This window comes from Nerophis lumbriciformis, linkage group LG23 (genome assembly GCF_033978685.3).
Source record: "Nerophis lumbriciformis linkage group LG23, RoL_Nlum_v2.1, whole genome shotgun sequence".
In the NCBI taxonomy this organism is placed as follows: domain Eukaryota; kingdom Metazoa; phylum Chordata; class Actinopteri; order Syngnathiformes; family Syngnathidae; genus Nerophis; species Nerophis lumbriciformis.
The window spans coordinates 39,840,988-39,855,963 of record NC_084570.2 but is presented as its reverse complement, the minus strand read 5'-3'; the positions used below and the strand labels follow the sequence as shown (position 1 = coordinate 39,855,963).

Below are 14,976 nucleotides of genomic sequence, written 5' to 3'. Positions count from 1 at the left end.
GAATAGAAGGTAGAGTAAAGGGTAGAGTAAAGTAGAGTAAAGGATCAAGTAAAGAGTAGAGGGTACAGTAAAAGTAGAGTAGAGGGTAGAGTAAAAATAGAGCAGAGTAAAATTAGAATAGAGTACATGGTAGAGTGGAGTAGAGGGTAGAGTAGAATATAGCACAGTAAAAGTAGAGGGTAAAGAAGAGTTGAGTATAGGGTAGAGTAGAGACTTAGACTTAGAGTAGAATTGATTAGGCAAACATGGTGAAAACATGTTATTTGTACTATAGTAGATACTACAGTCTCGTTAGGCAAACATGGTGAAAACATGTTATTTGTACTACAGTAGATACTACAGTCTCATTAAGGCAAACGTGGTGAAAACATGTTATTTGTACTACAGTAGATACTACAGTCTCATTATGCAAATATGGTGAAAACATGTTATTTGTACTACAATAGATACTAGTCTCATTAGGCAAACATGTTATTTGTACTACAGTAGATACTACAGTCTCATTAGGCAAACGTGGTGAAGACATGTTATTTGTACTACAGTAGATACTACAGTCTCATTAGGCAAACGTGGTGAAAAAATGTTATTTGTACTACAGTAGATACTACAGTCTCATTAGGCAAACGAGGTGAAAACATGTTATTTGTACAGGGTAGAGTAGGGTGGAGTAGAGTAGAGTAGAGTGCAGGATACAGTAGAGGATAGAGTAGAGTAAAGTAGAGTAGAGTAGAGTAAATTGTAGAGTAGAGTAGAGTAGAGGGTGGAGTAGGGGGTAGAGTAGAGTAGAGTAGAGTATAGAGGGTAGCATAAAGTAGAGGGTAGAGTAAAGTAGAGAGTGGTGTAAATTAGAGTAAAAAGTAGAGTAGAGTAGAGTAACATAAAGATGAGTAGAGTAACGTAGAGAGTAGAGAAGAGTAAAGTAGAGTAGAGTAGAGGATAGAGTAAAAGATAATGCAAAGTAGAGTAAAATATAGAGTACAGTAAAATAGCGTGGAGTAGAGGTTAGAGTAGAATAGAGTAGTGAAGAGGGAAAAGTAGAGTACAGTACAGGGTAGAGTATAGTAGAGTAGAGTGCAGGGTACAGTAGAGGAGAGGGTAGAGGAGAGTAGAGTTGAGTAGAGTAGGGTAGAGTCGAGAGCAGGGTACAGTAGAGGAGAGGGTAGAGGAGAGTAGGGTTGAGTAGAGTAGGGTAGAGTCGAGTGCAGGGTACAGTAGAGGAGAGGAGAGTAGAGTACAGAGTAGAGTAGAGTAGAGGGTGGAGTAGGGGGTAAAGTAGAGAGTAGAGTAGAGGGTAAAGTACAGGGTAGACTATAGGGTAGAGTAAAGTAGAGAACAGGGTGGAGTAGGGGGTTAAGTAGAGAGTAGAGGAGAGAAGAGGGTGGAGTAGGGGGTAGAGTAGAGTAGAGAGTAGAGTAGAGGGTATTATAAAGTAGAGGGTAGAGTAGAGTAGAGAGTGGCGTAAATTAGAGTAGAGTACAGTAGAGTAACATAAAGATGAGTAGAGTAATGTAGAGAGTAGAGAAGAGTAAAGTAGAGTAGCGGATAGAGTAAAAGATAATGCAAAGTAGAGTAAAAGATAATGCAAAGTAGAGTAAAAGATAGAGTAGAGTAAAACAGCGTAGAGTAGAGGTTAGAATAGAATAGAGTAGAGTAGAAGTAGTAAAGAGGGTAAAGTAGAGTACAGTACAGGGTAGAGTAGAGTAGAATAGAGTAGAGTGCAGGGTACAGTAGAGTAGAGTAGAGTAGAGTAGAGTAGAGTACAGGCTAGAGTAGAGTAGAGTGCAGGGTACAGGAGAGGAGAGTTTAGAGGAAAGTACAGTATAGTACAGGGTAGAGGAGAGGAGAGGAGAGGAGAGGAGAGGAGAGGAGAGGAGAGGAGAGAGGAGAGGATGGAGTAGTGGGTAAAGTAGAGAGTAGAGTAGAGGGTAAAGTACAGGGTAGAGTATAGGATAGAGTAGAGTAGAGTAGAGAAGGGGATGGAGTAGGAGGTAAAGTATAGAGTAGAGAAGAGGTTGGAGTAGGGGGTAGAGTAGAGTAAAAGATAGAGTAGAGAGTAGAGTAAAATAGCGTAGAGTAGAGGTTAGAGTAGAATAGAGTAGAGTAGAAGTAGTGAAGCGGGTAAAGTAGAGTACAGTACAGGGTAGAGTAGAGTAGAATAGAGTAGAGTAGAGTGGAGTGCAGGGTACAGTAGAGAAGAGGGTAGAGGAGAGTAGAGGAGAGTAGAGTACAGGGTAGAGTAGAGTGCAGGGTACAGTAGAGGAGAGTTTAGAGGAAAATGCAGTATAGTACAGGGTAGAGTAGAGGAGAGGAGAGGAGAGGAGAGAAGAGGAGAGGAGAGGAGAGGAGAGGAGAGGAGAGGAGAGGAGAGGAGAGGAGAGGAGAGGAGAGGAGAGGAGAGGGTGGAGTAGTGGGTAAAGTAGAGAGTAGAGGGTAAAGTACAGGGTAGAGTATAGGGTAGAGTAGAGTAGAGAAGGGTATGGAGTAGGAGGTAAAGTATTGAGTAGAGAAGAGGGTGGAGTAGGGGGTGGAGTAGAGTAGAGAGTAGAGGGTAGCATAAAGTAGAGGGTAGAGTAGAGTAGAGTTGTGTACATTAGAGTAGAGAGTAGAGTAGAGTAACATAAGATGAGTAGAGTAACGTAAAGAGTAGAGTAGAGTAGAGTAGTTTTGGTACCTTCTCACTACCAGCCAGGTCTACCAGGTAAAGTTTCCCACAAATCTTCTGCTCAGTCTCCACATGTTCCTGCTTGATGTTGATGAGGAAGATGCTGTGACTGCGAGAACTGTGCTCGTTCATATCTGACAATAATAGAAATATTGTTATTATTATTATGACTTTTGTTTTTAATACTTCATATCTGACAATAATAGAAATATTATTATTATTACTATGACTTTTGTTTTTAATCGTTCATATCTGACAACAATTGAAATATTATTATTATTATCACTTTTGTTTTTAATCGTTCATGTCTGACAACAATAGAAATATTATTATTATTATCACTTTTGTTTTTAATCCTTCATATCTGACAATAATATAAATATTATTATTATTATGACTTTTGTTTTTAATCGTTCATGTCTGACAATAATATAAATATTATTATTATAATGACTTTTGTTTTTAATCGTTCATGTCTGACAACAATAGAAATATTATTATTATAATTATGACTTTTGTTTTTAATCCTTAATATCTGACAATATAAATATTATTATTATTACGACTTTTGCTTTTAATCATTCATATCTGACAATATATAAATATTATTATTATTATTATGACTTTTCTTTTTAATCGTTTATGTCTGACAATAGAAATATTATTATTATGACTTTTGTTTTTAATCGTTCACATCTGACAATAATAGAAATATTATTATGATTATGACTTTTGTTTTTAATCGTTCGTATCTGAAAAAAATAGAAATATTATTAATATTATTATGACTTTTGTTTTTAATCGTTCATGTCTGACAACAATATAAATATTATTATGACTTTTGTTTTTAATCGTTCATATCTGACAATAATATAAATATTATTATTACTATGACTTTTGTTTTTAATCGTTCGTATCTGACAACACTAGAAATATTATTATTATTATGACTTTTTGTTTTTAATCGTTCATATCTGACAACAATAGAAATATTATTATTATTATTATGACTTTTGTTTTAAATCGTGCATGTCTGACAATAGAAATATTATCATTATGACTTTTTTTAATCGTTCACATCTGACAATAATAGAAATATTATTATGATTATGACTTTTGTTTTTAATCGTTCATATCTGAAAAAAATAGGAATATTATTATTATTATTATGACTTTTGTTTTTAATCGTTCATGTCTGACAACAATATAAATATTATTATTATTATGACTTTTGTTTTTAATCGTTCATATCTGACAATAGAAATATTATTATTATTATGATGACTTTTGTTTTTAATTGTTCATATCTGACAACAATATAAATATTATTATTAATATGTCTTTTGTTTTTAATCGTTCATGTCTGACAATATAAATATTATCATAATGATGACTTTTGTTTTTAATCGTTCATGTCTAACAACAATCAAATATTATTATTATGACTTTTGATTTTAATCGTTCGTATCTGACAAAAAAATAAATATTATTATTATTATTATGACTTTTGTTTTTAATCATTCATACCTGACAACAATAGAAATATTTGTATTATTATTATGACTTTTGTTTTTAATCGTTCATGTCTGACAATAGAAATATTATTATTATGATGACTTTTGTTTTTAATCGTTCATGTCTGACAATAACAGAAATATTATTATTATTATTAGGACTTTTGTTTTTAATTGTTCATGTCTGACAACAATAGAAATATTATCATTATGACTTTTGTTTTTAATCGTTCATATCTGACAACAATAGAAATATTATTATTATTACGTCTTGTTTTTAATCGTTCATATCCGACAATAATAGAAATATTATTATTATTATTATGACTTTTGTTTTTAATCATTCATATCTGACAACAATAGAAATATTAGTATTATTATGATGACTTTTGCTTTTAATCGTTCATGTCTGACAACAATAGAAATATTATTATTATTATTAGGACTTTTGTTTTTAATCGTTCATGTCTGACAACAATAGAAATATTATTATTATGACTTTTGTTTTTAATCGTTCATATCTGACAACAATAGAAATATTATTATTATTATTATGACTTTTCTTTTTAATCATTCATTTCTGACAACAATAGAAATATTAGTATTATTATTATGATTTTTGTTTTTAATCGTTCATATCTGACAATAATAGAAATATTATTATGATTATGACTTTTTTTTTAATCGTTCATATCTGACAAAAATAGAAATATTATTAATATTATTATGACTTTTGTTTTTAATCGTTCATGTCTGACAACAATAGAAATATTATTATTATGACTTTTGTTTTTAATCGTTCATATCTGACAATAGAAATATTATTATTATTATGATGACTTTTGTTTTTAATCGTTCATATCTGACAATAGAAATATTATTATTATTATGTATTTTGTTTTTAATCGTTCATGTCTGACAATATAAATATTATTATTGTGATGACTTTTGTTTTTAATCGTTCATGTCTAACAACAATAAAATATTATTATTATGACTTTTGTTTTTAATCGTTCATATCTGACAACAATAGAAATATCATTATTATTATGACTTTTTGTTTTTAATCGTTCATGTCTGACAACAATAGATATATTATTAGTATTATGACTTTTGTTTTTAATCGTTCATATCTGACAACAATAGAAATATTATTATTATGACGACTTTTGCTTTTAATCGTTCATGTCTGACAACAATAGAAATATTATTATTATTATTAGGACTTTTGTTTTTAATCGTTCATGTCTGACAACAATAAAAATATTATTATAATTATGACTTTTGTTTTTAATCATTTATGTCTGACAATAGAAATATTATTATGACTTTTGTTTTTAATCGTTCATGTCTGACAATAATATAAATATTATTATTATGACTTTTGTTTTTATCGTTCATATCTGACAACAATATAAATATTATTATCATTATGAATTTTGTTTTTAATCGTTCATGTCTGACAATAATAAAATATTATTACTATTATGACTTTTGTTTTTAATCGTTCATGTCTTACAATAATACAATATTATTATGACTTTTGTTTTTAATCGTTCATGTCTGACAATAATAAGAAATATTATTATTATGACTTGTGTTTTTAATTGTTCATATCTGACAATATAAATATTATTATTATTATGACTTTTGTTTTTAATCGTTATTGTCTGACAATACAAATATTATTATTATTATAACTTTTGTTTTTAATCGTTCATGTCTGACAATAATAGAAATATTATTATTATTATTATGACTTTTGTTATTAATCGTTCATATCTGACAACAATAGAAATATTGTTACTATTATTATGACTTTTTGTTCCCCCTTCATATCTGACAATAGAAATATTATTTTTATTATGATGACTTTTGTTTTTAATCGTTCATATCTGACAATAATAGAAATATTATTATTATCACTTTTGTTTTTAATCCTTCATGTCTGACAAGATAAATATTGAAATAAAACATGACTACACCAAGAAACATGAAAGATACAAAACAGAAATTAAGAAATATTATTGGAGAAATGAACATAGAAGACCAATTGTTCATTTGTTGTTTATTATTATTATTTATTATAATCATTTTTATAATAGAAAATAATGATAGATTTGAAATTAAATCATTTAGAAAAAAGATCAAATAATAATAAATGTATAATTATCCAATATATGTACAAATATATCAATGAAAGTATATATTTTTTTCAAAATACAAAATATAAAAGAGGGTTAAAATAGTAAAACAAATACAATTAAATAATTGTCGATTGTTTAAAAACATTAAAAAAATAGCTTAAAAATATGAAATATTGACAAGTTACTAAAATGAAAGAAACGTGATTATGAATGTGTTCATTTTGTAAACATGTTGTGTCACTGAATGCTAATCATGAATAGTTGTCAAATATGAATTATTATGTATATAGTCACTGTTAGAAAATAGGAAATATGAATAAAATGCATATAGTCACTGTTCTAAAATGAAATATTACTAAAAATGTATATAGTCACTGTTAGAAAATAGGAAATATGAAACAAATGTATATAGTCACTGTCATAAAATATGTCATGTGAATAAAATGTACAGTATATTGTCCATTGTGTCCTTGAGCAAGACACTTCACCCTTGCTCCTGATGGGTCCTGGGTAGCGCCTTGCATGGGAGCTCCCGCCATCAGTGTGTGAATGTGTGTGTGAATGGGGGAATGTGGAAATAGTGTCAAAGCGCTTTGAGTTCCTTAAAAAAAAAAGGTAGAAAAGCGCTATACAAGTATAACCATTTACTATTATAAAATAGGAAATATGAAACAAATGTATATAGTCACTGTTATAAAATAGGAAATTTGAATAGATACGTAGTCACTGTTAAAAATGTGGAATATGAATAAAATGTACAGTATATTGTCACTATTATAAAATAGGAAATTTGAATAAAAATGTACATAGTCCATCCATCCATCCATTTTCTACCGCTTATTCCCTTTTGGGGTCGCTGGAGCCTATCTCAGCTACAATCGGGCGGAAGGCGGGGTACACCCTGGACAAGTCGCCACCTCATCGCAGGGCCAACACAGATAGACAGACAACATTCACACTCACATTCACACACTAGGGCCAATTTAGTGTTGCCAATCAACTTATCCCCAGTATTATAAAATAGGAAATATGAATAAAAATGGGGATAAGTTGATTGGCAACACTAGATTGGCCCTAGTGTGTGGATGTGAGTGTGAATGTTGTCTGTCTATCTGTGTTGGCCCTGTGATGAGGTGGCGACTTGTCCAGGGTGTACCCCGCCTCCCGCCCGATTGTAGCTGAGATAGGCTCCAGCGCCCCCCGCAACCCCAAAGGGAATAAGCGGTAGAAAATGGATGGATGGATGGAATAAAAATGTATATTATATTGGCACTATTATAAAATAGTAAATATGAATAAAAATGTACAGTATATTGTCAGTATTGTGAAATAGGAAATATGAATACAAATGCACATAGTCACTGTTGTAAAATGTTAAATATGAATAAAACTGTATTCACTCACTGGTGACAGCAACATGGCGGTTGGACTTTCCTTCATCAATCAGGTCCATGACTTCATCAGGGCTGGACACAAACCTCTCAGTGCAACCCTGCACACCAACATCATCTTCAATATCATCTTTCATCATACCAGCATCATTCATAATAAGATGATTTATCAGCATCATTCTTAATAAGATGTTTTATCAGCATCATTCATAATAGAATAGAATAGAATGCCTTTTATTGTCACTATCAGTGTTGGGACTAACGCGTTACAAAGTAACGCGTTACTGTAACGCCGTTAGTTTTGGCGGTAACTAGTAATCTAACGCGTTATTTTTTTTTTCTTCAGTAATTTAGTTACCATTACTACATGATGCGTTACTGCGTTATTTTACGTTACTTTTGATGTAGTATCGGCTAGAAACAGAAGCGCTACGGTGAAGTTCTTCTGAATCTTCCTCTGTCACAAGCCGGAGAGAAGAAAAGAGGCGCGGTCTATGTGTGTGTGGGTGGGGGGAGGTGATCCGCGGTTTGATATATGAAACAAACAAAAAAAAGTTGTTGTCACGTTCAGTCCACACACAGCGTGGTCATGGCGAGCGGAGTAACGGAGGAGCTTGAACGCCCCCGCCATTGAATCGGTGTGTTTATAAGTGCAGACTCGGTTGTGCAAAACGAGGGTTTTAAACACATGCTGAACGTGCTTGAACCACGTTACGACATGCCGTCGCGCACCCACTTCAGCAATAAGATTGTGCCAGATCTTTATGAGCAGGAGAAGAAAAAAGTTGTGGATGAACTATCCCGAGCATCAGCTGTTGCGCTCATGACAGACGGGTGGACGTCCAGCGGAACTATAAGCGCTCACTTCATCACAGCAGACTGGGAGATGAGAAGACACGCCCCCTCTACGAGAGTCACCTTGCGCAGGTACTGACACAAGCAGTGGAGGAATGGAAGATAAAGATATCCCAGTCACACGTGATAATGCCAAAAATCAAATAATTACAGAGAATGAGGCAGGACTGGGACCACAGATAGGTGCTTTGCACATGTAGTGAATTTGGCATCACAGAAGGGAATCTCAGTCAATAGGATGGAGCGCCTCTTTGGGAGGATCAGGAAGGTTTCTTACTTCCACCCAAGCACAACAGCTGCTCATGTGCTTAAGACAAAGCAAGAAATGCTAAAGCTGCCTGCTCATACATGATGTCCCAACGAGGTGGAACTCCACTTATGATATGTTGGAGCAGCAGGCAGCTATATACTCTGCATTGACCCACAACACCCTGAAGACAAATGTCACCCTGTCTGATGATGATGTGAGAGTGGCAGATGAGGTCCTCCAGGTGCTTAAAAGTGTTCCATCTCTACTGAGCACTGAAACTTCACCATCTGTGTCAATGATCCTGCCACTGAAAACAAGGATTCTACAATCCATGGCTCCAAGTGTGGAAGACAGCAGCATCACTCCAAATGTCAGCCTTTATTTCACTACCTATGTTTCAAGGAAGATGATGTTTCTTCTTATGTTGCACTTAAACTTGTTTTTTATTCATGGTCATTGGTCCAAGTTTAAAGAAAGGAGGAATGCCTTTTTATGTTGCACTGTTTTTCATTCATTATGTTAAAAGGAAAATAAAAATGTATGTCAAGTTGATCAACAGATTGTATTATTCTCCAGTGCAATAACAGTACTGAAATGAAGGCAAAAAGGGCATTAATGGGAGCTTTAAAAAAAAAAAGAAGAAAAAAAGAAGTAACTAAATAGTTACTTTTCACAGTAACGCATTACTTTTTCGTGTAAGTAACTGAGTTAGTAACTGAGTTACTTTTGAAATAAAGTAACTAGTAACTGTAACTAGTTACTGGTTTTCAGTAACTAACCCAACACTGGTCACTATACACAGGTACCGTATTTTCCGCACTATAAGGCGCACCTAAAAACCACAAATGTTCTCAAAAGCTGACAGTGCGCCTTATAACCCGGTGCGCTTTATTACGATTCATTTTCATAAAGTTTCGATCTCGCAACTTCGGTAAACAGCCGCCATCTTTTTTCCCGGTAGAACAGGAAGCGCTTCTTCTTCTACGCAAGCAACCGCCAAGGAAAGCACCCGCCCCCATAGAACAGGAAGCGCTTCTTCTTCTACTGTAAGCAACCACCCGCCCCCGGAAGAAGAAGAAAAAACGCGCGGATATCACCGTACGTTTCATTTCCTGTTTACATCTGTAAAGACCACAAAATGGCTCCTACAAAGCGACAAGGATCCGGTTCATAAAAAGACGCAATCTCTCCATCCGCACACGGATTACTACCGTATTTCACAGCAACTGATATTCCTGTGAACCGCACTGTGGAACGGGAGCACGTACGGTGAATATTCGCACCACAGGGAATGAGAAGTCATCCTTCACTGTGGTTCTAGCTTGCCATGCTAACTTCCACCCATGGTGATATTCAAAAGGAAGACCTTGCCAAAAGAGACCTTTCCAGCCGGCGTCATCATAAAAGCTAACTCGAAGGGATGGATGGATGAAGAAAAGATGAGCGAGTGGTTAAGGGAAGTTTACGCGAAGAGGCCGGGTGGCTTTTTTCACACAGCTCCGAAGGCGAACACACCTTCACTAAGACGGGCAGACAGCGCCGGATGACATACGCCAACATTTGCCAGTGGATCGTAAATGCCTGGGCAGATATTTCGGTCACAACTGTGGTCCGAGCTTTCCGGAAGGCAGGATTCACAGAACAACAGCGACACTGACTCCGATGACTTCGACGAGACGGAACCGGCCATTTTGGATACCACGCTTGCGCAACTTTTCAATTCGGACACCGAAGACGAAGAATTCGAAGGATTTACGAATGAAGAATAACTTCAGAAGGTGAGCGCTATGTTTATTTTGTGTGTTGTGACATTAACGTTCGAGCAACATTATGTTGCTATTGCTCTACACCATTTTGAATTTTACTATGTTTGTGATTGCACATTTGCGTACATTTTGGGACAGAGTTGTTAGAACGCTGGTTTTCAATATATTATTAAAGTTTGACTGAACTATCTGACTGTTTTTTTGACATTCCCTTTAGCGCAGCGTAGGCGCGGCTTATAATCCGGGGCGGCTTATTGGTGGACAAAGTTATGAAATATGTAATTCATTGAAGGTGCGGCTAATAATCCGGTGCGCCTTATAGTGCGGAAAATACGGTACAATGAGATTAAAAGCTTTTATTGTCACTATACACAGGTACAATGAGATTAAAAGCTTTTATTGTCACTATACACAGGTACAATGAGATTAAAAGCTTTTATTGTCACTACACAGGTACAATGAGATTAAAAGCAACTCCAGTATCAGTGCGACAGTCTTCAAATATGCAAAACATAGGAAGGAAAGAAAAGAAAAATAGTGCAAAAGGAGGTAAGGTGCACAGTCCAGTCCTGAGAACGAATGTTCTGAATGTGTTGTTAACAGGAATAAATATTATACATATATACATATATACATACATACATATATACATATATACAGAAGCATTCAGACTGTGGATGGAAAGTAAAAATTGCACACAGAGAAGTGCTAAACTATAATCATAAACTATAACAATAAATACAATAATAGATAATAAAATAATAGATAATAAGATGATTCAATCTGCGATGAGGTGGCGACTTGTCCAGGGTGTACCCCGCCTTCCGCCCGATTGTAGCTGAGATAGGCTCCAGCGCCCCCAAAGGGAATAAGCGGTAGAAAATGGATGGATGGAAGATGATTCAATATCATCATTCATAATAAGATGATTTATGATCATCATTCATAATCAGATGATTTAATATCATAATAAGATGATTTATGATCATAATAAGATGATTTAAGATGATATAAGATTATAGAAGATTATTTAAAGTGATCATAAAATGATTTAATATCATATAAGATTATTTAATATCATATAAGATGATTTAAGATGATATAAAATTAATTATGATCATATGAGATGATTTAATATCATAATAAAATGATTAATGATCGTAATAAGATGATTTAAGATGATATAAGATGATTTAAGATGATATAAGATGATATAAGATTATTTAAGGTGATTTAAGATGATATAATATCATATAAGATGATTTAAGATGATATAAGATTATTTAATATCATATAAGATTATTTAAGATGATATAAGATGATTTATGATCATATATGATTTAATATTATAATAAGATGATTTATAAATGATAAATGATAAATGGGTTGTACTTGTATAGCGCTTTTCTACCTTCAAGGTACTCAAAGCGCTTTGACACTACTTCCACATTTACCCATTCACACACACATTCACACACTGATGGAGGGAGCTGCCATGCAAGGCGCTAACCAGCACCCATCAGGAGCAAGGGTGAAGTGTCTTGCTCAGGACACAACGGACATGACGAGGTTGGTACTAGGTGGGGATTGAACCAGGGACCCTCGGGTCGCGCACGGCCATTCTTCCACTGCGCCACGCCGTCCCTAATGATCATAATAAGATTATTCAATATTATATACGATGATTTAAGATGACATAAAATGATTTAATATCATATAAGATGATTTAATATCATATAAGATGATTTAAGATTATATAAAATGATTTATGATCATATAAGATGATTTAATATCATAAGATGATTTATAATCATAATAAGATGATTTAAGATGATATGAGATGATTTCTGTCTTGCCTCTGGTGAGGGCGGTCGCATGTTTTTCTCCTCCCGTCTTTTCCTTTCTTGCTCTCTTTTCTCTTGTCTTGTCTAAACTTTTTTTGAAGCCTCTTTCTTTGCGCTGTCCTCCAAATCTAAACATCAGACATGGAATTGATTATCTGGACTCTCGACTCAATTGACAAAATCTTTTCGACGAAGAAAAGAGGTTCTGGGGAGCCTGGCTGCCCTGATGGAACCATTGCTGCGGGGTACGTGAGAGATTCCTGGGACAAATGGAGAATCATGTGCCTCTCAGTCCTTTCCATCGAGGACGTGGAAGACATCTACCTATTTGGAACCATGATCGCGGGGCACCTGCTGATTGGGCTGGGCATTGCTCTGGTGTATCGTAAAATTCGTAAGACGATGGCAGCCACTCAAGGAGCCCAAAGGCTGTTCGTCGCAATGTAAGGATTGGGCCGGGCTGTGGGATTACAGTCTGGGGCGATTTCTGAACTGAATCGCAAAATGGATCACATCATGGAGAAGCTTGCTGTAAAGGAAAGATTGGACATGAGAGCAACCAGCATGGACGAATAGAACAGGCAAGCCATTGTAATGCCTGCTCGAGAAAAAAGAAAAATCCTTATCTATGATTTGACTCCCCCGAATGGCTTTGAGGACAAGAACAGGCTTTTCTGAAATCATCCCCTGAGGAATTTCAAAGATGGACGCTTTTGACCTCCCTCCCTCCTCAACGACACCTGGGAGTCGAACTTTGCTTGCATTGCATGCAGAACGACCCTGGGCTCATGAACACAACTTCACTTCACCCAAAGACTATGGGCATATACACAAACACACTCCCCAACCCCACCCAACGCCTTCACCGCCGCTTAATTCTCCTTCAGGGTTACGGACGGCTGAGTAGCGCTTTATAGCAGCAGGCCGAGTTGTTGTGATTATATGTAACATGTTTATGTGTGCTATGGCAAATGAGGTTTTTTCCCTTGGACTCAGTCTGGACCCCCTCCTGAGGGTCCAGCCTTTGACTGATATTTTTTTACTCCCCCCTTTCCCAATATCACCTTTTTCCCACCTTTTTTAAGGAGTGCCGTAAGTGGCTGACCCGTCAGCGGTCCCGTCTTGTCTCCCTGTAGCGTATGTCTGCTCTTAGTGGGACTGCGCCGAAAATGTAATTTAAGTTCTTATGTGTCTTGTACATGTTAAAGAATGGACAATAATAAAGCATCCTGAATCCTCCTTTAAGATGATATAAGATGATTTAAGATGATATAAGATTATATAAGATGATTTAAGGTGATTTAAGCATTATATAAGATGATATAAGATGATTTAAGGTGACTTAAGATTATATAAGATGATATCAAATATGATATTATGAATGATGATATGAAATCCTCTTATTACATTTGTAAGAGTGTCTGACCTTGACGTAGGGCACACGGTTCTTGTCCTCATGAACCGACAAGTTGGTCTTTGTCACTGGAAAAGAAGAAATATGAATAATAATATTTATTAAAAATATTTGAATAAGATTCACTTACCGTCCAGCAAGTCTCGGATTTTGTCCATGTAGATCTCAAAGTAGGAAACCTGTGATGAAATATTGCAATAAATCTATTAATATTCTGTAATTATCACATATATATTTGTAATTACATTTTGTAATTATTTAATGTACATTTGTAATTATCATATGTATATTTGTAATTTTATTATGTATATTTATAATTATTATGTGTACATTTGTAATTATTATATGTACATTTGTAATTATTATGTGTACATTTGTAGTTATCATATGTATATTTGTAATTATTTTATGTATATTTATAATTATTATATGTACATTTGTAATTATCATATGTGTATTTGTAATTATTTTATGTATATTTATAATTATTATGTGTAAATTTGTAATTATTATATGTATATTTGTAAAAATGGTATGTACATTTAAAATTATTATGTGTACATTTGTAATGATTATATATATATATAGTTGTAATTGTTATATGTATATTTGTAATTATTATATGTTTATTTGTAGTTATTATATGTATATTTGTAATTATAATATGTACATTTTTAATTGGTATGTGTACATTTGTAATCATTATATGTACATTTGTAATTATTATGTGTGCATTTGTAATTATTATATGTATATTTGTATTCTGTATATTTGTATTTATTATATGTACATTTGTCATTATTATATGTATATTTGTAATTAGTATATGTATATTTGTAATTATATGTATATCTGTAATTATTATATGTATATTTGTAATTATTATATGTTTATTTGTAGTTATTATATGTATATTTGTAATTATAATATGTACATTTGTAATTATGATGTGTACATTTGTAATTATTATATGTATATTAGTAATTATTATATGTATATTTGTAATTATTATATGCACATGTGCAATTATTATATGTATATTTGTAATTATTATATGCACATTTGTAATTATTATATGTATATTTGTATTCTGTATATTTGTATTTATTATATGTACATTTGTAATTAGTATA

The 14,976-nt window shown here is 33.6% G+C and overlaps 1 protein-coding gene across 1 annotated transcript in view; it reads right to left on the bottom strand.

The window, feature by feature from the left end:
- Positions 1-14,976, bottom strand: part of kif5aa (kinesin family member 5A, a) — a 78,533-nt gene that overhangs the window by 49,849 nt on the left and 13,708 nt on the right. The window contains exons 5-8 of the mRNA XM_072915909.1: positions 13,974-14,022; positions 13,856-13,911; positions 7,728-7,815; positions 2,672-2,796 (exon numbers count right to left, since the gene is read on the bottom strand). Of these exons, the coding sequence (XP_072772010.1) occupies positions 2,672-2,796; positions 7,728-7,815; positions 13,856-13,911; positions 13,974-14,022 (318 nt within the window). The remainder of the gene's footprint in view (positions 1-2,671; positions 2,797-7,727; positions 7,816-13,855; positions 13,912-13,973; positions 14,023-14,976) is intronic.